At 41.7% G+C, this 26,496-nt stretch overlaps 2 protein-coding genes across 2 annotated transcripts; one reads left to right on the top strand and one right to left on the bottom strand.

Moving 5' to 3' along the window:
- Nucleotides 1-565: 565 nt before the first annotated feature.
- LOC135464165 (uncharacterized) lies at nt 566-5,233 on the top strand. The gene is made up of 4 exons (XM_064741664.1): nt 566-691; nt 951-1,011; nt 2,794-2,844; nt 4,722-5,233. The coding sequence occupies exons 1-4, from the start codon at nt 637-639 to the stop codon at nt 4,894-4,896; spliced, it is 342 nt and encodes a 113-aa protein (XP_064597734.1). The 5' UTR covers nt 566-636; the 3' UTR covers nt 4,897-5,233.
- A 14,398-nt stretch (nt 5,234-19,631) lies between these two features.
- On the bottom strand, nt 19,632-26,279 carry LOC135463907 (uncharacterized). Its single transcript, XM_064741371.1, has 4 exons — nt 26,178-26,279; nt 25,857-25,917; nt 21,671-21,721; nt 19,632-19,996 (listed from the first exon to the last, which is right to left on the bottom strand). The coding sequence occupies exons 1-4, from the start codon at nt 26,230-26,232 to the stop codon at nt 19,816-19,818; spliced, it is 348 nt and encodes a 115-aa protein (XP_064597441.1). The 5' UTR covers nt 26,233-26,279; the 3' UTR covers nt 19,632-19,815.
- Between the last annotated feature and the right edge of the window lie 217 nt (nt 26,280-26,496).

Below are 26,496 nucleotides of genomic sequence, written 5' to 3'. Positions count from 1 at the left end.
ATGCCACGTGTCAACGTTACTGCATACACAGTTTGTCAGACATTGTCTCGTGTCAAACTTACTGTGTAGAACTTCAGGCAGATGTTTGTTATGTATCAAAGATATTCAGCAGAAACTCAGTCAGATGATGTCACTGTGTAGAAGGTCAGTCAAATGTTGTCATGCATATGTTTGTCATTCAGGAGGAAAGTCAGTCAAATGCTGTCACGTATCATATGACTGTGTGGAAATCCTCCCGACAGCAAAAAGCTCTTTACAATCGTTAAGGCCACATTGGATGGCTTACACGGAATTTCATTGGAAGCACTTGGGGCTGGGCTCCAGAATAAAGTTATATGTAATGTTTGTAATTCATATGGCACAAATGCCTGCATTTCTATATTAAAATACATACGTGACATTTGCTAAATAAGAGTTATAATTATAGTGATTTACCTTTCCACGACAGTTCGGCTATAATCTAAACATATTATGGCGGTATTACAGGGTCATTGCCGGGGAAATTGCTGCCTCCACGAACTTGCACATACGACCGAGATAACTAAGTAATTGTCCAGACCTCTACTTATACGCACTAGTATCCAAAAAGTGTCCCACAACTACACTGTCCTGAGGAATAGACTCACTTCAGACACAATGGAGGGTAAATACGCTATAACCCTGACGCTATTTTTGGCGGCAGTAGCACTTGGTAAGGGGCTTTTTTTAAATTAACGTCTTCATCATTTCTGTACGCCGTTTTGCTGAACATTTTTAGACATTTTATACTAATTTTTGAGGATTGAAAGGTAATTTTTCTCTTTTTTATTCAGCGAAGGTGGAATTAGATTCACTGTCAATGTAAAGATGAGTCATACATGCACGGCTAGAATAAAATAAATAATAATAAAAAAAAACACATTGAGAGAAGTATTCAATAATTCATTAATACTGTGATTTTCTATTGACAGTTGCCGCACGTGATGTGAGACAGAAGAGATCGATGCTCTTCCCGGGTTTGTCCAGTCATGAGTGAGTGCATTGTTTATATTCAAAGCGAGGGCGGGTCGTGGTAAAGTTGGTTGAATTCAAATCCAGCGTAGAGGATGCATGAAAAGTCTCAAGCAATATGTCGGATCTTGTGCTCCACACAGTTTCGCATCAGCGTGTTGGAGCTGCGCCCTGCCATCCGAAAGTTAAACTTCAGATACACTTAGGTGCTTTTGCATTAATTCTTTGCATCATTTGCTGTGCATGGATTTGTATCAGTTAAATGATGATGCGTTTTCTACTCAGCACAGCTTTGTATTAGTTGAATGGAGGTGGGTCTTCTACTCAGCAATCATTTGCATCAGTTTAATGGTGATGAGTTTTCGACTTAGCACAGTTTTGCATGCAGTTGAATAGTGATGCGTTTTCTACTCAGCACAGTTTTGTATAAATTGAATGATAATGGGTCTTCTACTCAGCACTCATTTGCATCAGTTTAATGGTGATGAGTTTTCGACTTAGCACAGTTTTGCAAGCAGTTGAATAGTGATGCGTTTTCTACTCAGCACAGTTTTGTATAAATTGAATGATAATGGGTCTTCTACTCAGCACAGTTTTGTATCAGTTGAATGATGATGGGTCTTCTACTCAGCACAGATTTGCCTCAGTTGAATGGTGATGAGTTTTCTTCTCAGCACAGTTTTACATTAGTTAAATGGTGATGCGTTTTCTACTCAGCTGTCGATTGCTGTTGATTCCTGAATATCACAGTTTTAAATGGGTCCGTATTGTAGCAGTTAGTTGGGTGTTCTCGGGGTAGGGTAGGTGGTGTTGACTTCTATGTTTCGTGCAGGTTTGCATTTGTTCGTTAGTCTTGTATTCATACATGAAACGTTTTATGTCACTTGGTCCCTTCTGAGTTCTTTGTAGCGCACCGATTTGCGTCAACTAGCTAATGTTGATTTTTCAGAAGGGGGACTTTACTACATCTCTAGTAGATTGATTTTGTTGCGTCTGACAGCCGGCGCAGTATTGTATACTTTCAGTCGTGTTAACTCCTTTCCTTAGCCCAATTTCCATTCTATATGGGCACCGTCGTTTTTATGGAGGTTAACTATTTCAGACAACAACAGTGGGGGGGGGGGGGGGATCGATATATATGGACTTGTTTGATTGGCATCTGACACTATACATGCACTCCGGAATGTTTTGTTAATAACGTCTATGAAGAGAGACGAGTGCACCACAGTGCAGCCATTACCCCATACTTCTTATAGCGCACGCGTCGATCTCCACCTTTCAGTTCACCACCAGTAAAGTTTGTCCAGAAATCTTCAACAGCATTGAGGTCATTCGGGTCACAGTGGTGAGGACGGAAGTGATGTCAGAAAACACAAACAATCCATCTCTACCTTTGTCCGGAACAATACTTTATACACATGCCTTTTCTTTCCATAAAATGTGTACAACATTGTCCTAAGCAAAACCCAGAACAATTTTATTGATGAAAGCAGAATGAGTAGTTCCACGCAAGGACACCAGTGATAAGCCTAAGTCTAAACAAGCCTGCGTGTGCCTCACCGGCTCCACAGAGACAAAGCCTGCCGAGAGTACTGCCGAGAGGATTAGAACATTAACTGGACTTGAACTCACAGCGACGGTATTGGCGGCAATGAATCATTGTCTTGCGCTGTCAAGTTGCGCGGCCAAAAGGGCGTTCCTCTGCTATGGTTTACTTCACAAACTTGTACCCTCCGGCCGTCCCTGAGTGTACAAATACGAGGGTTAGTATTAACATGGTTCTATTGATTTTGTGGATTATAGGGAGAAGAGAGAGGATATCAACACAGCCGAAAGCGACAAGGACATGAATGAGTGAGTTCAGTTTTATGCATGCAGATCCCAAGGCAGGGAGGTTGATTTGTTTTGACAAGTCTTACATTCCATCAAATACAACTGTACCACCGTATACATGGAAGCAAGTAAAGCAAAATTTGGCATTCCTTTGTAACGCAGGTAAGTAACTTCATGAGAAAAACAAACAAGTGGCCAGGTGAGCACTATCAAGACACGAATATCCCATAGATCAAGACACGTGAATGGAATGAGCAGACAGTTGACGTTAGAATCAACACAAAATAACGAATCCCTCAGATGTGGGCTGACTTAAATTGTGTAGCAAAGCATGGCTCGATAACAGTTATTCCCAGGGAAAATTGGTGAGATCAATTTTAAAAAAACTTTTACTTTAACTTGGCATACACAACACCGATGTACACTGATGCATTGTACACTGATGAACTGTTCGCCGACTAATAGTACAACGATGCGCTCTATCCCGATGAACTGTACACCAATGAATTGTACTCCAATGACATGAGCGAATTGTACACTGGTGAATTGTACTCCGACCAATTGCACGCTTATGAACTGTACACCGATTAATTGTACACCCAGGAGCCGTGTGCCGATGAACTGTAGACTGGGTAATTGCACACGGGTGAATTGTGAGATCTGTACCAACGAGAGGAACCTGGCATACTGAGTATTTTTTTTATTTATTTATTTGATTGCTGTTTACGCCGTACTCAAGAATATTTCACTTATACGACGGCGGCCAGCATTATGGTGGGTGGATACCGGGCACAGCCCGGGGGAAACCCACGACCATCCGCAGTTACCATCCTTCCCACTTACGGCCGGAGAGGAAGCCAGCAGGAGCTGGACTTGAACTCACAGCGACCGCATTGGTGAGAGGCTCCTGGGGCATTACGCTGCGCTAGCGCGCTAACCGACTGAGCCACGGAGGCCCCTTCACATACTGAGTATTAAATCTGAGATTAAAATACAGAAAATATATTTATTTATTTCTTTTATTGGTGTTTTACGCCTTACTCAAGAATATTTCACTCATTCGACGGTGGCCAGCATTATGGTGGGTGTAAACCGGGCAGTGCCCGGGGGAAACCCACGACCTTCCGCAGGTTGCTGTCAGACCCTGCAAAATTTAAACATGCGCATAGACACTATTGCTAGTGTACTAAATTCGTATCACAAGTCTAGCTGGACACCTCTTGTTTTCGGTTTTGGCGACCCAGTTTTAAAAATGGTTTATTTCCCCGGTTATAATGGAGATGGGATTACTTTGCAAAATTTTCTACCGTTTCTATTGCTATATTTAAAACTTTATAAATATTAGCATTGCTTCCACAGATTTTTAGTGAATTCAAAGTGGTTAAAGACGTACAGTATAGATAATAAAACCTGATCTGCGACGACAGTGTGACAGTTGGCAAATGGTCACAAGTAACTGGTGAAATCTGGCCTATTATCAATTTTAATCAATTTACCTTACCTTCAGTGGCGGGTGCGAGCTTTGTAACCCACTGTGATACAGATTTTTTTCTACAATTTCGAAAAGCAAGATATAGAGGGAAAAAAGAAGCAGAAAAAATAATCATCATATAGCCTATATTCGCGCCCACAGAAAAGGGCATTACTGACTCTGTTAACGTTAGGCTACGTAAATCAGTGAGGTTTTCAAGATCTATCCTTAATGACTCTGCCATGGCTTCTTCCTACCATGACGCTAGCCGCTGTTGTATAAGTGAAATATTCTTGAGTACGACTCAAAACACCAAATAAATAAATAAATAAATAATAGATAAATAAAAAAATAGATGACCAGATTGAGGCATTGCAATATGCATTGCACCTACTTCATTAAAACTTAAGTTGTTTCTATTTTACAGGAGAGAATCTCAGGAAAGTGCCATGCAAATGAAGGAGTTCATGCTGGAAAGACGTGGAATATTTGACTGCCGCGAGATGTTCCAGAAATGCAGCATATTTAAGCACTGTTGTGGCGATCTGAGATGTAACCGGAAAAATTTTCTCAGTGGAGGAATCTGTTTAAAATACTTGTAAACAAAGGGCAGATCTACCAGGCAATAGTGGAGTGATAAATGCCACTAACGCTTTACGAAAGTCCTGAGCAGAAATATTAGGTTCCGATATCACAATTTGCTGATTATGTGCTTAAAATCACTTTAAGCTAACCTCCTGGTTGCATACCATTAGTCTCGTGATTCAAATTTCGTAAACTGATGTTAGATTATTTAATTAATTTACCAACTGTTTTATCTCTATTGACAATGTTAAATTAGCGAGTATTTTTATTTCCCAACTGGCCAATCTGTTGATATGAAAACTTACAAGCCTGAAGAATAAAGAACGAACGTGTACAATGCCGTAGTACATATAACTCTGTGTGACATGTTACTCTATATATAGTAACACATGGCCAATGACACGCTTGTAGCATTATAACTCAGATCAGAATGTCGCAGTTTCTACCCAACAGTGTAATGCAGTAAAGGTTGTAGTGGATTAAACGCTTGCACAGGAGGATATCTAGAGGGTGAAACTAAAGTGTGCGAAAGAATATCCAGAGGGTGAAGTTATAGAGTGAAGAATTTACACAGAATGAAACTTATGTTCCGTTGTCAAGTGTATAAGGAAAGTATGTATTTCTGTATCCTTGGGGTTTCACGTGGTAGTTAACAAATGTTCAGTCATATGACAGCGAGAAGTCAGTCGGTGTGTGCACACACACCGTGTCTGCTTGTTGCAGGGTGAGTCCATGCCCCCAAAGTGCTGTAGCCCCTAAAGTATCATGCCGAAGACACCGGACATGAAACTCACCAATTCACATTCTACTGACACCAGGCCAACCAGCCTTGTTTTCTTCCTCTAACCTCACAGCGCTGAACGGCAAGGCAGGCAGCAGCAAGTGCATGTATCATTTTAAAACCTTTGTTATGACCCGACACGGGTTTAATCTCATGGTCTCCCGATTTTGAAGCGGACACCCTAAGCAGTAGGTTACGGAAGCGGTCAGGGTGAAAGCATGTGGTTAACACTGAGCATTCCGTTGTCCTCAATCCGGTGTCCTCAATCCGGTGTCCTCTGTTACGACCCAAACTGCCTGTATTATAAAGAAATGACTAGTTCGAAATACACGACAGTTTAGCCGCACAAAAAAGTAACCAAAACCAGCAGTTTTTTTTTTACAACAATTTATTAGGCTTAACAAGGACATATAACAAGACTTATACAAATACTACAGTACATACAATTAACAAGAAAGGATAACAGTATCTATACAAATACTAAAGTACTTACATGTACAACGGTGTCAAGTTCAAACGGATGCATATATTCCACAATATATACCACACAGGCATAAATGCTCAGAGGCAAATTCACAAGAGGGAAAATCCACAGTATAACTGAGTGTATGACGAAATATACACAAAATTCCACAGACAGGGTCCGTCTACTAATAAGCGCTGTGTACACAAGAGCACAAATTAAACATACAAGTTCAGGCTAAACAAATGCTTGGTGGAGATAGAATATAACAAAGCCAGAGGCTATAAAGACACCAAAATTCAGCACAAAAGGCCTACTAAATTAATACACAGCTAAATCATCCAAAACTCTCAATAATTCTCCGTTCTCTCCCTTTGACCTGCTTTCATGGGACTTATATAGCCTGGTGGAATTGTCTAGAATAAGAAAATTCCTGAACACGTGATGTAAACAAACAGACATCGAACTGAGCGTATTCTGGAACATTCTAAGGCAGAGGCAGACAGCAGGCCCTGATCTCAGCATATGTAACATTCTAAGGCAGTGGCAGACAGCAGGCCCTGAACTCAGCATATGTAAACAGTGGGAAGATAAATTTAGAAGCTGACGGCAGTTGTGCACATAACACCTCAATACAGTGTCCTCAATCCGGTGTCCTCAATACAGTGTCCTCAATCCGGTACCCTCAATAAATAAACCTGATCTTCGTTGTTCAAGCGAAACATTATATTTAGTGCATAGTTAAAAAAGATCATTAGTCAATAAGTAGCAGCCAAACATACATCACTTCAGTGGCGGAAAGGCGTAGCATCCCATGCGCAGGCTGGGGGCATTAAATCAAGTCCTTCTATTGTTTTATTTATTGCTTGGGACAAGCAATAAACTGAGCGTATTGGTGTCAAAATATTGAAAAAAGAACACTGTTATAGCAGCCGGTTTCGAAATCAAGTACCCTTTGACTGAACTGAACCCTTTGCCTCTGTTGACGTCAAAAACCATTGGTATGCCTGATATTGGGCAAATCTCAATGTGGTTTTGCAACACCATGTCCTTGAACTGGTATCGACTATTCTGTAAAACCTCTCTCTGACACTGCCGTATTTGAAATTGTTTACACGTTTTAGTATTACACAAACTTTTTAAGGCAATATGTTTTTAGAATTCTTAATAGGAATTTCTGTGGTGCAAACAATGTACTCTGTTCGCTGAGACAGTAGTGTAGGCTGTGTTAGTGCGTCCATGGAGTTTGTTTTAACTGTTTATTGGTGCGCCCATTGTGAAAAAATTACTGCGGTCAAAATTATGGTGGGGGCAAACTGGCTAAAACAATGTTTGCTGATGAAGACGAACAGCAATGTCTACACAGACATAGTGGTTTGACGATGTATCTCCTTGGTCGGAAATAAGGTGTTTAAACCTAACGGCTCAATAATCTTGGAATACTGATTCTTACTTTTTCATTTATTTGTTCGGTGTTTTACGCCGTGGTCAAGAATATTTCGCTTGTACGAATTGTGCTGTAATGAAAACCGGGAAGAGCCTAATTGCGTGTTAGCAGCATAACTTTATTTTGAATTCACAAGAATCTAAATGGTGGGAGATTCCCGAGGAACTAAGATCCGATATCACGCCAAGCACTCAGCCAAGACTACAAAATTCCCTGATAAATCAGACGAGCAATACACAAGCGCCTAATTCCTACAGCCAGAAAGCTTATCTGAGAAGCAAACATTAAGAAATGATGCCAAAAGCATATGACAGAGTGTCAAAATTTATCTGCAAATATAGTTCTTAATATTTTCTTCGATTTTTTTCTCCAGACAATAGAGTATGTGAAAATATTTTGGCATGGCGGGAATTTAGGACCAGATTTTGGTATTTTTTTTCGTTGCATAATACAGCTCTAAACAAATATGTGATGCATGTCTAATATATCTATTTGAATGTAAATGTGTTGTTTACATAAAAAAGAAAACATGTGCCTTTCATTTGAATTATGACCATATTTTTGGATATATTGGAATATACATATGAACATAATCCAGGTTGAGCTCATTTTTTGGTATTATTAGTCATGTTTTGCTTCATCAATGATATCAATATTACACAAAGACTATATACATAGTCTCAAATCATAGTCCCAAATACCCACCATATAAAATTAGTTTCCAGTGTCTGTTTTTCGCTATAAGGAAAATACACCAAAAAATATTGAAAAGCACAATTATGACAATAATTTTTCCCACTCTTCCATCTAAACTTTCTGATTTTTTTATGTTTTCTCCACGTTTACGGCCTGGGTGCACAGAACGTGAGATAAAGTACAGTCAGAAAGTCACAAATACAGCGAAACACGCTAGATGCGGGTATACGATTAATCCAGGGCCATCATGGGCAAAAAAGTGTAATAACAAGCGCTCGACGTCACTTACAGGGCTGATTAAATGGTCTTCTATCCATGCATTTACAGGAACTGTTAGAATAAAACCCCGACTGATGTAAATTGACAAGATGTCGTATTTCACAGGTTGTGCGTGACCATTTGCCAGCTATCACAAGTTGTAGCTGCTCCGTTCTTACTCTGTGTTGTACATCTTCAATTGTATTCCACTTATACGACACTTAATCCTATACATCAAACCTGGGGTAGTTTGGCAGTAAATTCTCGAATGTGGCTGTTGGTATCTCCAGTACCAATCATCTTTTCCACACGTGACGTCATTTAGGTTGTACTTAATTGTCAAAACTACAACCCCTACCAGATTCTTTTTGTCGGGAAGCTGTGTGAATAACTCCAGGGAATATTCTTCAGTACGGCGTAAAATACCAATCAAACAAATAAATAAATATAACTCAAGGGAGATAATCTCCTGGTAAAAGCCTTACATGTAGCGTGTTAGTGTATACATTAGCAGCATTTTATACGAGTGCTAACCCGTGACATTTCGGGCATGGCGCCTTAATAGGCATTTAAGTGATTGTTTTCATCATATTTAAAACGAAACAACCAGTTCGTGGATACACAGCATATCATGGGACAAGTTTTGACACTTGCTCTAAAACACAAGCATGTAAGCATTAGGTGTCCCAGCCCAGTAAAATAACTGGCAACTAACTGGATAATTGCCAGATTACCGGATGACATTTTCTTTAAAATGTGCCCTCAACACGTAGCCCTGTGTGTGTAAGGAAAGTATTTTAAGCAGCCTGCCTAATTAGATGGTTAAATCGCCATAGCCCATTCTGTTTACAGTGTTTACTAAGGGAAGTTTATATATAATAGCAGATGTTCCTAAACTCATGTCCAAGAATGGGATACCCATACGGAAAATTGATGTCAGCGTAAGGATATTCATAAATAAAGAGTTTGCCTCCATGACCGAATCCACAGGGTGAAATTTATGTATACAGGGGGATAATCAATGGCCAATATTAAAATGTAGGGGTGAGTTTTCATGAGATAGAACTTATATCTACAGGAGGGTATATACGATTATGTTCAGGTATCTTTTTTTTTATTAATTCAATTACTTATTTATCATTTTCTGTCATCGGAGTTTTTCACGCCATACTCAGGAATATTTCACTTATACAACAGGGGTCAGCATTATGGTGTGACGAAGCCCATCTTTGGGGAAACCCACGATCATCCACGAGCTGCGGGAAGACATTCATGCCTACGGCCGGTGAGGAATCCAGCATGAGTTGATCTTGAGAGCGTATTCAAAGCCAGCTTATTACAATACTGGATTGACGTAATAAATTGTACGGGGGAATATTCATGTGACATAAGTTTGTGTCTCTGAGACAATTTTCCCTGGTCGAAGCCAAAGTGTGCGAAGGATAGTTATATGGTGAAGCTAAAGTGTGTGAAAGGGTATCCAGAGGGTGAATCTAAAGTTTGCGGAAGGATTTTCCAGAGGATGAAGCTAAAGTTTGCAGAGGGATATCCAATGGGTGAAGCTATAATGTGCGGAAGGATATCCACAAGTTGAAACTAAAGTATCCGGGAGGATATCAAGAGGGTGAAGTTATAGAGTAAAGAATTTAAACAGAATGAAACTTAAACATTGCATTTGCATTTGAGAGAAAACGCTCCCTGTGTCACAAACATTTCAAAGTAATGGCGGTAATCACGTTTGTGTGGTAAAGCCGTTCAAGTCTTCATAATCAATTCAAGAGGCGCTCCGTTCATGAAATCGTTCTTTATTGAGGCCTAGCCTGTTAGCACACAGAATTTACTTAATCGAGATCTCTTCCTGACATCATGTTGCTGAGTCGTCAAATTTACAGCGAGAGAATCGACATGGAATGTCTAATGATTCAAAGCTGTTTTGTTAGTTTTGCGTGTATATATGTAGACCGTCCTGATGTTTAATTGCCATAGTCTATCACACAAACACCTCCCTCGAAGATGTGATCACGGTTGCATACCCAATCACCACAGCAGTGTTTAAAGGCGTGGCATTCCTCCATAAACCAGGCGCAGTCAAATATCCCACGCTTGCTCATCATGGCTTTTCGGAAGTTCGCCGCCATCTCTCGCATCTGTCGTCTGTAAAACAAAAAAAGGAATATATATTATTTACGTGTCAGGTATTTCATTCACAACTAATCCAGATTATTGAAAATTTTATTTACTTATGTATTTGGTTATTTATCTGATTGATGTTTTATGCCCTACTCGAGAATATTTCACTTGTACAACGGCAGGCAGTATTATGGAGGGAGCAAACGGAACAGAGACCGAAGCGAGGGATTTTGCTTAGTTAATTGTTTTTAACGCCTTGCTCTAGAACTTTTCACTAATACGGTGATAGCCTTGCTTCTGACAGTAAAGGAACCAGAATACCTGGGAAAAACCACGTATATTTGGCAACTTCCTGACGAATATTCTTACATGTTAGATACATACATGTACGTGCACGCCGTATTGTTGGAAGTCGAGTCATCGCCCGCATGTTGCCGTTCAAAAAGGTAGAAAAAATGAATCACTCTGGTGTTATACTGAAGTGCTGGTGAATTAGCGTTCTATTTTACTTTCTTCTGCTGTTGCCCCCGTGCCTCAATTGGTTACCGCGCTAGCGCAAAATAATGACCCAGAGTGTGTGATTGAGTGCTTGGGGTTTAACGTCGTACTCAATTTTTCAGTAATATGACGACGAAGGAATCCTTAGGGTGCATGTACGTGTAATGTGCCTCCTTGTTGCATGACGGATTTCCACCGCACTTTTATTTAGTGCTGCTTCACTGAGACAACTTACCGAAGGCAAGTAAGCCGCCCGGCCATTATACTGATACGGGTCAACCAGTCGTTGCAAAATCTCCTTCATGCTGAACGTCAAGCGAGGAAGTTACAACTTTCTCTTTTAAAGTCTTAGGTGTGACTCGATCAAGGATTGATCCTAGATCTACCCGTCCCAAAAGGGACGCTCTACCAACTGTGCCATCCGGGCCGGTAATAATGATCCAGAGGCTTCTCGCCAATGCTGTCGCTGTGAGTTCTAGTCTAGCCCACACCAGCAATAGTGCTTATGTGCATGTTAACATTTTCTGTATTTTAATCTCAGATTAAATACTCAGTATGGTTGTTCTAGTTGTTACAGATCTCGCATTTCTTCGGTGTAGCCTACAGTTCATCGGTACACGGCTCATGGGTGTACAATTAGTCGGTGTGCAACTCATCAGTGTGCAATTAGTCAATATACATTTCATCAGTGTGCAATTCGTCCATGTCATTGGTGTAAAATCCAGTGATGTACAGTTCATTGGTATACAGCTTATCGGTGTACAGTTCATCGGTGTACAATTCATCAGTGTGCATCGGCGTTGTGTATGCCAACTTAAAAAAAAGGTTGTGAGGGATTCGTTATTTTGTGTTGATTCTAACGTCAACTGTCTGCTCATTCCATTCACGTGTCTTGATCTATGGGATATTTGTGTCTTGATAGTGCTCACCTGGCCACTTGTTTGTTTTGCTCATGAAGTTACTTACCTGCGTTACAAAGGATTACCAAATTTTGCTTTACTTACTTCCATGTATACGGTGGTACAGTTGTATTTGATGGAATGTAAGACTTGTCAAAACAAATCAACTTCCCTGTCTTGGGATTTGCATACATAAAACTGAACTCACTCGTCCACGTCCTTGTCACTTTCGGCTGTGTTAATATCCTCTCTCTTCTCCCTATAATCCACAAAATCAATAGAACCATGTTAGTACTAACCCTCGTATTTGAACAGTCAGGGGCGGCCGGAGGGCACAAGTCTGTGGAGGGAAGCATAGTAGAGAAATCGCCCTTGTGGTCGCGCAACTTGACTGCGCAAGACAATGGTTAATTGCCATCCACCAATACCGTTGTTGTGAGTCCAAGTCCAACTAGTGCTCTAATCCTCACGGCAGTACGTGGGAAGGTCCGGCAGCAATCTGCTAATGGTCCAGGGTGGTCTCAATAATGCTAGTAGCCGTCGTTTAGGTGAAATATTCTTGTGTATGGCGAAAAGCACATACGAAAATAATAGAATTGGCAGCGGAACGAGATCCGTTCCTCCTGCCGGGAGTCGATACGCCCTTCATCAGTCAATTGTACGCTCAACACCAAGTCTCGAAGGTTCGCTCTCGACTTGAAGTCAGCCATGGTGTTTTTCAGGGAAAGGCATACACCTTACAGCGCATGCATCGCTGTCCACCATTCGCTTTACATGACTACCACCACAAGACAAGCTTTGTCTTTGTGGAGCCTGTGAGACACACTCAGGCTTGTTTAGACTTAGGCTCATCACCGGTGTCCTTGCGCGGAACTGTATATTCTGCGTTCATCAATACAATTGTTCTGGGTTTTGGTTAGAACAATGTTGTACACACTTTAAATATAGAAAATGCATGTGTATAAAGTATTGTTGCAGACAAAGGTTGAGATGGATTGTTTGTGTTTTCTGACATCACATCCTACCTCGGCACTGTGACCGCAGTGACATCGATGCTGTTGAAGATTTCTGGACAAAATTTACTGGTGGTAAATCGAAAGGTAGAGATCGACGCGTGCGCTGTATGGAGAATGGGTTAATGGCTGCTATGAGGTGCATTAATCTCTTCTCCTAGACATTACTGACAAAGGTCTTCAGAGTGAATGTATAATGTCAGATGCCAATCAAACAAGTCCGTATATATCGATATTGCCCACTGATTAAACAGCTTAATGACGACGGTGCTCATAGAGTGTGGAAATTGGACTAAGGAAAGGAGTTAACACGACTAAAAGTGCACAATACTGCGTCGGCGGTCGGGCGTAACAAGATCAATCTACTAGTGAAGTAGTAAAGCCCCCCCCCTCCCCCCATACACACCCGCCTTCTGAAAAATCAACATTGACCACCTCATGGAAATCGGTGCGCAGCACAGAACTCAGAACGAACCAAGTGACATAAAACGTTTTATGTATGAATACGAGACTAATGAACGAATGCAAACCTGCACGAAACATAGAAGTTAACACCACCTAACACCCGACCTCGAAAACACCGAAGTAACTGCTACACCACGCACCCACTTATAACTGATATTCAGGAGTCAACACTACCAGACAGCTGAGAAAAGAACGCACCACTATTCCACTAATAAAAAACTGATCCACAACCGATCCACAAAACAACGCAAAACATAGGACGCAACACAAACCTACTAATCCAAAACTCTTCAGATTATAAAAGGTAATACTAGCCAAATGACTCAAACCTACGAGCAGTAAAGGACGCCGCACAAACAAATCGATGCAAAGCTGTACGAGAAATGACGCGACACCACATAACTGACATCTGGCTGTGCTGAAAACAGGACGCAATGGCAAACAACTAATGCAAAACTATGCAGGAGACAGGACGCAACATAAACCAACTGATGGACAATTTTGTAAACCGCAAGACGCAAAACTAACCCAATGACCCAAAACTACGAGGAGCACATGGCGCAAGACTAATCAACTGATACAAACCTGTGCGGAGCACAATACGGAATACTAACCAAATGAAGGAAAACCACAAGACGCAATACTAACCAAATGACCCAAAACACTAACCAAAACTGTACAAAGCACCAAAACTACATTCAGTACAGGACACAAAAAAGTAACAAAAACAATGCGACAACAATACAACAATACTAATTTTTGTATAAAATTGATGCAGAAATTTAACGTATGTGAAGGATAGAGGAACGTAAGTGTTCACGCAGAAAGACAGGCCTTTTCCGGGCCTTTTGGCCTTAATGGAAGGAAAAAAATCTCCAAACTTTGCTAAAAGATCAGCTAAGGATCCAAATAAACCTTCCTAGCGATTATTCACACATTCTCTACACAGGATTTGCATTAAACCAACTTTACCACGACCCGCCCTCGCTCTGAATATAAACAATGCACTCACTCATGACTGGACAAACCCGGGAAGAGCATCGATCTTCTCTGTCTCACATCACGTGCGGCAACTGTCAATAGAAAATCACAGTATTAATGAATTATTGAATACTTCTCTCAATGTGTTGTTCTTTTATTATTATTTATTTTATTCTAGCCGTGCATGTGTGACTCATCTTTACACTGACAGTGGATCTAATTCCACCTTCGATGAAAAAAAAGGAGAAAGATTAACGTTTAATCCTCAAAGATTAGTATAAAATGCCTAAAATTGGTCTGCAAAACGACGCACAGAAATAATGGAGACGTTAAATAAAAAAAAGCCCCTTACCAAGTGCTACTGCCGCCAAAAACAGCATCAAGGTTATAGCGTACTTGCTCTCCATTGCGTCTGAAGTATGTCTATTCCTCAAGGCTGCGTAGATGTGGAAAGCTTTTTGGATATTAGTGCGTATAAGTAGAGGTATGCACAATTACCTATGTGAAAGTTTGCAGAGGCAGCAATTTCCCCGGTAATGACCCTGTAATACCGCGATAATATGTTTAGATTATAGCCAAACTGTTGTGGAAAGGCACATCGCTATAATTTAAACTCTTATTTAGCAAATGTCATGTATGTATGTTAATATATAAATGCAGGCATTTGCGCCATATGTATCACAAGCATTACATACACCTTTATTCTGGAACTCAGCCCCAAATGCATCTACGTGCAATTCTGTGTAAGACATCCAACGTGGCCTTAACAAGTGTAGAGAGTTTTTTTTGCTGTGTGGAGAATTTCTACACAGTCATTTGATACGTTACATCATCTGACTGACATTCTCTTGAGTATATTTGATACGTAACAAACATTTGCCTGACGTTCTACACAGTAACTTTGGCACGAGACAACATCTGACTGACTTTGTATACAGTAACGTTTTTTTTTTTTTTTTTTTTTTTTTTTTTTGATTGGTGTTTTACGCCGTACTCAAGAATATTTCACTTATACGACGGCGGCCAGCATTATGGTGGGTGGAAACCGGGCAGAGCCCGGGGGAAACCCACGACCATCCGCAGGTTGCTGACAGACCTTCCCACTTACGGCCGGAGAGGAAGCCAGCATGAGCTGGACTTGAACTCACAGCGACCGCATTGGTGAGAGGCTCCTGGGTCATTACGCTGCGCTAGCGCGCTAACCCGATTTCGAAGCGGACACCCTAAGCAGTAGGTTACGGAAGCGGTCTGGGTGAAAGCATGTGGTTAACGTTTTTTTACAACAATTTAATAGGTTTAACAAGGACAGATAACAAAACTTATACAAATACTACAGTACTTACGTTTAACAAAAAAGGATAGCAGTATCTATACAAATACTAAAGTACTTACATGTACAACGGTGTCAAGTTCAAACGGATGCATATATTCCACAATATATACCACACAGGCATAAATGCTCAGGGGCAAATTCACAAGAGGGAAAATCGACAGTATAACTGAGTGTATGACGAAATATACACATAATTCCACAGACAGGGTCCGTCTACTAATAAGCACTGTGTACACAAGAGCACAAATTAAACATACAAATTCAGACTGAACAAATGCTCGGTGGAGATAGAATATAACAAAGCCAGAGGCTATAAAGACACCAAAATTCAGCATAAAAGGACTACTAAAGTAATACACAGCAAAACCATACAAAACTCTCAAAAATTCTCCGTTCTCTCCCTTTGACCTGCTTTCATAAGTCTTATATAGCTTGGTTGAATTGTCTAGAATAAGAAAATTCCCGTACACGTGATATAAACAAACAGGCATCGAACTGAGCGTATTCTGGAACATTCTAAGGCAGAGGCAGACAGCAAGCCCTGAACTCAGCATATGTAACATTCTAAGGCAGTGGGAGACAGCAGGCCCTGAACTCAGCATATGTAACATTTTAAGGCAGTGGCAGACAGCAGGCCCTGAACTCAGCATATGTAAACAGTGGGAAGCTAAATTTAGAAGCCGACGGCAGTTGTGCACATAACACCTCAATACAGTGTCCTCAATCCGGTGTCCTCAATACAGTGTCCTCAATCCGGTACCCTCAATAAATAAACCTGATCTTCGACGTTCAAGCGAAAAATTATATTTAGTGCATGGTTAAAAAAAGGTCATTAGTCAATAAGTAGCAGCCAAACATACATCACTTCATTGGCGGAAAGGCGTAGCATCCCATGCGCAGGCTGGGGGCATTAAATCAAGTCCTTCTATTTTTCTATTTATTGCTTGGGTCAAGCAATAAAAATTTTGGGACAAGGGCGAATATAAGTGGTGATGTGTCATAGCTACGGTAAGGCGTTCCAGTTTGGTGTCAAAGATTGAAAAAGAACATTGTTATAGCAGCCGGTTTCGAAACCAACAAACCTTTTGCCTCTGTTGACGTCAAAAACCATTGGTATGCCTGATATTGGGCAAATCTCAATGTGGTTTTGCAAAGGGTTACACCATGTCCTTGAACTGGTATCGACTATTCTGTAAAACCTTTCTCTGACACTGCCGTATTTGAAATTGTTTACACGTTTTAGTATTACACAAACTTATTAAGGCAATATGTTTTTAGAATTCTTAATAGGAATTTCTGTGGTGCAAAAAATGTACTCTGTTCGCTGAGACAGTAGTGTAGGCTGTGTTAATGCGTCCATGGAGTTTGTTTTAACTGCATATTGGTGCGCCCATTGTGAAAAAATTACTGCGCTCAAAATTATGGTGGGGGCAAACCGGCTAAAAAGATGTTTGCTGATGAAGACGAACAGCAATGTCCACACAGACATAGTGGTTTGACGATGTATCTCCTTGGCTGGACATAGGGTGTTTAAACCTAACAGCTCAATAATCTTGGAATACTGATTCTTACTTTTTCATTTATTGGTTCGGTGTTTTACGCCGTGGTCAAGAATATTTCGCTTATACGAATTGTGCTGTAATGAAAACCGGGAAGAGCCTACTTGCGTGTTAGCAGCATAACTTTAGCTTGAGTTCACAAAAATCTAAATGGTGGGTATCACGAAAAGCACTTAGCCAAGACTACAAACTTTCTGATTTTGTTTATATTTTCTCCACCTTTACGGCCTGGGTGCACAGAACGTGAGATAAAGTACAGTCAGAAAGTCACACATACAGCGAAACACGCTAGATGCGGGTATACGACTAATCCAGGGCCATCATGGGCAAAAAAGTGTAATAACAAGCGCTCGACGTCGTCACTTACAGGGCTGTTTAAACGGTCTTCTATCCATGCATTTACAGGAACTGTTAGAATAAAACCCCGACTGATGTAAATTGACAAGATGTCGTATTTCACAGGTTGTGCGTGACCATTTGCCAGCTATCACAAGTTTTAGCTGCTCCGTTCTTACTCTGTGTGTTGTACATCTTCAATTGTATTCCACTTATACGACACTTAAACCTGTACATCAAACCTGGGATAGTTTGGCAGTAAATTCTCGAATGTGGCTGTTGGTATCTCCAGTACCAATCATCTTTTCCACACGTGACGTCATTAAGGTTGTACTTAATTGTCAAAACTACAGCCCCTACCAGATTCTTTTTGTCGGGAAGCTGTGTGAATAACTCCAGGGAATATTCTTCAGTACGGCGTAAAATACCAATCAAACAAATAAATAAATACAACTCAAGGGAGATACTCTCCTAATAAAAGCCTTACATGTAGGGTGTTAGTGTATACATTAGCAGCATTTTATACGAGTGCTTACCCGTGACATTTCGGGCATGGCGCCTTAATAGGCATTTAAGTGATCGTTTTCATCATATTTAAAACGAAACAACCAGTTCGTGGATACACAGCAAACCATGGACCAAGTTTTGACACATGCTCTAAAACACAAGCATTTAAGCATTAGGTGTCCCAGCCCAGTAAAATAACTGGCAACTAACTGGATAATTGCCAGATTACCGGATGACATTTTCTTTAAAAATGTGCCCTCAACACGTAGCCCTGTGTGTGTAAGGAAAGTATTTTAAGCAGCCTGCCTAATTAGATGGTTAAATCGTCATAGTTCATTCTGTTCACAGTGTTTACTAAGGGAAGTTTATATATACTAGGAGATGTTCCTAAACTCATGTCCAAGAATGGGATGCTCATACGGAAAATTGATGTCAGCGTAAGGATATTCATAAATAAAGAGTTTGCCTCCATGACCGAATCCACAGGGTAAAATTTATGTATACAGGGGGATAATCAATGGTCAATATTAAAATCTAGGGGTGAGTTTTCATGAGATAGAACTTATATCTACGGGAGGGTATATACGATTATGTCCAGGTACCTTTTTTTTTATTAATTCAATTACTTATTTATCAATTTCTTTCATCGGAGTTTTTCACGCCATGCTCAGGAATATTTCACTTATACAACAGGGGCCAGCATTATGGTGTGACGAAGCCCATCTTTGGGGAAACCCACGATCATCCACGAGTTGCGGGAAGACATTCATGCCTACGGCCGGTGAGGAATCCAGCATGAGTTGATCTTGAGAGCGTATTCAAAGCCAGCTTATTACAATACTGGATTGACGTAATAAATTGTACGGGGGAATATTCATGTGACATAAGTTTGTGTCTCTGAGACAACTGTCCATGGTTGAAGCCAAATTGTGCGAAGGATATTCATGTGGTGAAGCTAAAGTGTGCGGAAAGATATCCAGAGGGTCAAAGTAAAGTGTGCAAAAGGATATCTATAGGGTGAAGCTAAAGTGTGTGAAAGGATATCCAGAGGGTGAATCTAAAGTTTGCGGAAGGATTTCCAGAGGGTGAAGCTAAAGTTTGCAGAGGGATATCCAGTGGGTGAAGCTATAATGTGCGGAAGGATATCCACAAGGTGAAGCTAAAGTGCGCTGAAGGATATCCAGAGGGTCAAACTAAAGTATGCGGAAGGATATCCAGAGGGTGAAGCTATAGAGTACAGAATTTAAACAGAATGAAACTTAAACATTGCATTTGCATTTGAGAGAAAACGCTCCCTGTGTCACAAACATTTCAAAGTAATGGCGGTAATCACGTTTGTGTGGTAAAGCCGTTCAAGTCTTCATAATCAATTCAAGAGGCGCTCCGTTCATGAAATCGTTCTTTATTGAGGCCTAGCCTGTTAACACACAGAATTTACTTAATCAGGATCTCTTGGTGACATCATCTTGCTGAGTCGTCAGATTTACAGCGAGAGAATCGACATGGAATGCCTAATGATTCAAAGCTATTTTGTTAGGTTTGCGTGTATATATGTAGACCGTCCTGGTGTTTATTTGTCAAAGTCTATCACACAAACACCTCCCTCGAAGATGTGATCACGGTTGCATACCCAATCACCACAGCAGTGTTTAAAGGCGTGGCATTCCTGCAAAAACCCGGCGCAGTCAAATATCCCACGCTTGCTCATCATGGCTTTTCGGAAGTTCGCCGCCATCTCTCGCATCTGTCGTCTGTAAAACAAAAAAAGGAATGTATATTATTTACGTGTCAGGTATTTCATTCACAACTAATCCAGATTATTTAAAATTGTATTTACTTATTTATTTGTTTATTTATCTGATTGATGTTTTATGCCCTACTCGAGAATATTTCACTTGTACAACGGCAGGCAGTATTATGGAGGGAACAAACGGAACAGAGACCGAAGGGAGGGATTTTGCTTAGTTAATTGTTTTTTAACGCCTCGCTCTAGAACTTTTCACTAATACGGTGATGGCCTTGCTTCTGACAGTAAAGGAACCAGAATACCTGGGAAAAAACCACGTATATTTGGCAACTTCCTGACGAACATTCTTACATGTTAGATACATACATGTACGTGCACACCGTATTGTTGGAAGTCGAGTCATCGCCCGCATGCTGCCCGTTCAAAAAGGTAGAAAAAATGAATCACTCTGGTGTTATACTGAAGTGCTAGTGAATTAGCGTTCTGTTTTACTTTCTTGTGCTGTTACCCCCGTGCCTCAGTTGGTTACCGCGCTAGCGCAAAATAATGACCCATGGTGTGTGATTGAGTGCTTGGGGTTTAACGTCGTACTCAACAATTTTTCAGTCATATGACAACGAAGGAATCCTTAGGGTGCATGTACGTGTAATGTGCCTCCTAGTTGCAATACGGATTTCCACCGCACTTTTATTTAGTGCTGCTTCACTGAGACGACTTACCGAAGGCAAGTAAGCCGCCCCGCCATTATACTGATACGGGTCAACCAGTCGTTGCACTATCTCCTTTATGCTGAACGCCAAGCGAGGAAGTTACAACTTTCTCTTTTAAAGTCTTAGGTGTGACTCGATCAAGTCTGATGATCCTAGATCTACCGGTCCCAAAGGGGACGCTCTACCAACTGTGCCATCCGGGCCGGTAATAATGATCCAGAGGCTTCTCGCCAATGCTGTCGCTGTGAGTTCCTGTCTAGCCCACACTAGCAATAGTGCTTATGTGCATGTTAACATTTTCTGTATTTTAATCTCAGATTAAATACTCAGTATGGTTGTTCTAGTTGTTACAGATCTCGCATTTCTTCGGTGTAGCCTACAGTTCATCGGTACACGGCTCATGGGTGTACAATTAGTCGGTGTGCAATTCATCAGTGTGCAATTAGTCAATATACATTTCATCAGTGTGCAATTCGTCCATGTCATTGGTGTACAATCCGGTGGTGTACAGGTCATTGGTATACAGCTTATCGGTGTATAGTTCATCGGTGTACAATTCATAAGTGTACATCGGTGTTGTGTATGCCAACTTAAAAAAGGTTGTATTTTTTTAACTGTATTCACAAATTCTCCATGAGAAAAACTGTCATCGAGCCATGCTGTGTTATACAATTTAAGTCAGCCCACATCTGAGGGATTCGTTATTTTGTGTTGATTCTAACGTCAACTGTCTGCTCATTCCATTCACGTGTCTTGATCTATGAGACATTCGTGTCTTGATAGTGCTCACCTGGCCACTTTTTTGTTTTTCTCATGAGGTTACTTACCTGCGTTACAAAGGAATACCAAATTTTGCTTTACTTGCTTCCATGTATACGGTGGTACAGTTGTATTTGATGGAATGTAAGACTTGTCAAAACAAATCAACTTCCCTGTCTTGGGATTTGCATACATAAAACTGAACTCACTCGTCCACGTCCTTGTCACTTTCGGCTGTGTTAATATCCTCTCTCTTCTCCCTATAATCCACAAAATCAATAGAACCATGTCAGTACTAACCCTCGTATGTGTACACTCAGGGGCGGCCGGAGGGCACAAGTTTGTGGAGGGAACCATAGTAGAGGAACGCCCTTGTGGTCGCGCAACTTGACAGCGCAGGGCAATGATTAATTGCCTTCCACCAATTGCCTTCCATTAGTCAATTGTACGCTCAACACCAAGTCTCGAAGGTTCGCTCTCGACTTGAAGTCAGCCATGGTGTTTTTTCAGGGAAAGGCATGCACCTTACAGCGCATGCATCGCTCTCCACCTTTCGCTTTACATGACTACCACCACAAGACAAGCTTTGTCTTTGTGGAGCCGATGAGACACACTCAGGCTTGTTTAGACTTAGGCTCATCACTGCTGTCCTTGCGCGGAACTGTTTATTCTGCGTTTAACAATACAATTGTTCTGGGTTTTGGTTAGAACAATGTTGTACGCACTTTAAATATAGAAAATGCATGTGTATAAAGTATTGTTGCAGACAAAGGTTGAGATGGATTGTTTGTGTTTTCTGACATCACTTCCTACCTCGGCACTGTGACCCTAGTGACATCGATGCTGTTGAAGATTTCTGGACAAAATTTACTGGTGGTAAATCGAAAGGTAGAGATCGTCGCGTGCGCTGTAAGGAGAATGGGGTAATGGCTGCTATGAGGTGCATTAATCTCTTCTCCTAGACATTACTGACAAAGGACTCCAGAGTGCACTTATCAAACAATCTTCGTTAAGATGCCAATCAAACAAGTCGGTATATATCGATATTGCCCACTGATTAAACAGCTTAATGACGACGGTGCTCATAGAGGGTGGAAATTGGGCTAAGGAATGGAGTTAACACGACTGAAAGTGCACAATACTGCGTCGGCGGTCGGGCGTAACAAGATCAATCTACTAGTGAAGTAGCAAAGCCACGCCCCCCCACCCCCCCCCCCCCGACACCCGCCTTCTGAAAAATCAACATTGACCACCTCATGCAAATCGGTGCGCAGCACAGAACTCAGAACGAACCAAGTTACATAAAACGTTTTATGTATGAATACGAGACTAATAACGAATGCAAACTTGCACAAAACATAGAAGTTAACACCACCTACCCGACCTCGAAAACACCCAAGTAACTGCTACACCACGCACCCACTTATAACTGATATTCAGGAGTCAACACTACCAGACAGCTGAGAAAAGAACGCACCACTATTCCACTAATAAAAAAACTGTGCTGAGTAGAAATTGCATCACCATTCAACTGCTGTAAATCTATGCTGAGTACAAAACGCATCATCATTCAACTGTTGTCAATCTATGATGAGTAGTAAACGCACCACCATTCAACTGATGCAGATCTGTGCTGAGTGAAAAACGCGTCACCATTCAGCTGATGCAGATCTCTGCTGAGTATAAAACGCATCATCATCCAGCTGGTGCAAAATTATGCTGAGTAGAAAACGCATCACATATAACTGAGGCAAAAATGTGATGAGCAGAAAATGCATCACCATTCAAGTGATACAAATGCATGCACAGAACATTAAGCAACGAATTAATGAAAAACACCTAAATGTATCTAAAGTCTAACTTGCGGAGGGCAGGACGTGGTCTCAACCAGCTGATACAAAACTGCGCGGAGCACAAAACTCGGTACCACCTCAAACTGTGCGGAGCAAAAGACTCGGCACCACCCCAAACTGTTCGGAGCACAAGACACGGCCATACCTAAAACTGTGCGCAGCACAAAACTCGGTACCACCCCAAACTGCGCGGAGCACAAGACACGGCAATACCTCAAACTGTGCGCAGCACAAAACTCGGTACCCCCTCAAACTGTGCGGAGCAGAAGACTCGATACCATATCAAACTGTGCGTAGCACAAAACCGGCACCACCTAAAACTGTGCAAAGCACAAGACCCGGCACCACCTAAAACTGTGCTGAGTACAAGACTTGGTACGACATCAAACTGTGCGGAGCACAAATCCTGGCACCACCTAAAACTGTGCAAAGCACAAGACCCGGCACCATATCAAACTGTGCTGAGCACAAGACTCGGTACCACCTCAAACTGTGCCGAGCACAAGACTCGGTACCATCTCAAACTGTGCTGAGCAGAAGACTCGGTACCACCCCAAACTGTGCGGAGCACAAGACTCGGTACCACATCAAACTGTGCGGAGCACAACGCTTGGTACCACATCAAACTGTGCTGAGCACAAAACCCGGCACCACCTAAAAGTGTGTGGAGCACAAGACCCGGCACCATGTCAAACTGTGCTGAACACAAGACTCGGTACCACCTCAAACTGTGCGGAGCACAAAACCCGGTACCACCTAAAACTGTGCGGAGCACAAGGGTTGGTACCATATCAAACTGTGCGGAGCACAAAACCCGGTACCACCTCAAACTGTGCTGAGCACAAAACCCGGTACCACATCAAACAGTGCTGAGCACAAAACCCGTCAACACCTAAAACTTCGCGGAGCACAAGACCCTGCGCCATATCAAACTGTGCTGAGCACAAGACTTGGTATCACCTCTAACTGTGTGGAGCACAAGGCTCGGTACCACATCAAACTGTGCGCAGCACAAGACTGGGCACCACCCCAAACTGTTCGGAGCACAAGGCACGGCAATACCTCAAACTGTGCGCAGCACAAAACTCGGTACCACCTCAAACTGCGTGGAGCACAAGACACGGCAATACTTCAAACTGTGCGCGGCACAAAAGTCGGTAGCACCTCAAACTGTGCGGAGCACAAGGCTCGGTACCACATCAAACTGTGCGGAGCACAAGACTCGGTAGCACATCAAACTGTGCGGAGCACAAAACCCGGCAGCACCTAAAACTGTGCAAAGCACAAGATCGGGCACCATATCAAACTGTGCTGAGCACAAGACTCGGTACCACCTCAAACCGTGCCGAGCACAAAGCCCGGCGCCCCATCAAACTGTGCTGAACACAGGACTCGGCGCCCCATCAAACTGTGCGGAGCACAAGACTCGGTACCACATCAAACTGTGCGCAGCACAAGACCCGGCGCCCCATTAAACTGTGTTGAGCACAAGACTCGGCATTACCTCAAACTGTGCGGAACACAAAACCCGGCACCACCTCAATCTGTGTAGAGCACAAGACCCGGCCCCACCTAAAATTGTGCGGAGTCCAAGACTTTGCACCACCTCAAACTGTGCGCAGAACAACACCCGGCACCACCTCCTTGAAATCTAACTGTGCGGAGGGCAGTAATCAACATCAAACAACTGACGTAAAACTGAGTGTAACACGTCATGAACCGAAACAAAACTAAACAGAGAACACGGCGCAACTCCAACAACCGATCCCCAAAACAACGCGAAACATAGGACGCAACACAAACCTACTAATCCAAAACTGTTCAGACCATAAAAGGTAATACTAGCCAAATGACTCAAACCTACGAGCAGTAAAGGACGCCGCACAAACAAATCGATGCAAAGCTGTACGAGCAACGACGCGACACCACATAACTGACATCTGGCTGTGCTGAAAACAGGACGCAATGGCAAACAACTAATGCAAAACTATGCAGAAGACAGGACGCAACATAAACCAACTGATGGAAAATTTTGTAAACCGCAAGACGCAAAACTAACCCAATGACCCAAAACTTTGAGGAGCACATGGCGCAAGACTAACCAACTGATACAAACCTGTGCGGAGCACAATACGGAATACTAACCAAATGAAGGAAAACCACAAGACGCAATACTAACCAAATGACCCAAAACACTAACCAAAACTGTACAAAGCACCAGAACTACATTCAGTACAGGACACAAAAAAGTAACAAAAACAATACGACAAAAATAAACAATACTAATTTTTGTATAAAATTGATGCAGCAATTTAACGTATGTGAAGGATAGAGGAACGTAAGTGTTCACGTAGAAAGACAGGCCTTTTCCGGGCCTTCTGGCCTTAGTGGAAGGAAAATAATCTCCAAACTTTGCTAAAAGATCAGCTAAGGATCCAAATAAACCTTCCTAGCGATTATTCACGCATTCTCTACACAGGATTTGCATTCAACCAACTTTACCACGACCCGCCCTCGCTCTGAATATAAACAATGCACTCACTCATGACTGGACAAACCCGGGAAGAGCATCGATCTCTTCTGTCTCACATCACGTGCGGCAACTGTCAATAGAAAATCACATTATTAATGAATTATTGAATACTTCTCTCAGTGTGTTGTTTTTTTTATTATTATTTATTTTATTCTAGCCGTGCATGTGTGACTCATCTTTACATTGACAGTGGAACTAATTCCACCTTCACTGAATAAAAAGGAGAAAGATTAACGTTCAATCCTCAAAGATTTGTATAAAATGCCTAAAATTGGTCTGCAAAATGACGCACAGAAATGATGGAGACGTTAAATAAAAAAAGCCCCTTACCAAGTGCTACTGCCGCCAAAAACAGCGTCAAGGTTATGGCGTACTTGCTCTCCATTGCGTCTGAAGTATGTCTATTCCTCAAGGCTGCGTAGATGTGGAAAGCTTTTTGGATACTAGTGCGTATAAGTAGAGGTATGCACAATTACCTATGTGAAAGTTTGCGGAGGCAGCAATTTCCCCCTGTAATGACGCTGTTATACCGCGATAATATGTTTAGATTATAGCCAAACTGTTGTGGAAAGGCACATCGGTATAATTATAACTCTTATTTAGCAAATGTCATGTATGTATGTTAATATATAAATGCAGGCATTTGCGC

Source organism: Liolophura sinensis, chromosome 3 (assembly GCF_032854445.1).
Source record: "Liolophura sinensis isolate JHLJ2023 chromosome 3, CUHK_Ljap_v2, whole genome shotgun sequence".
In the NCBI taxonomy this organism is placed as follows: Eukaryota; Metazoa; Mollusca; class Polyplacophora; order Chitonida; family Chitonidae; genus Liolophura; species Liolophura sinensis.
This window is presented reverse-complemented; position numbering and strand designations above follow the sequence as displayed.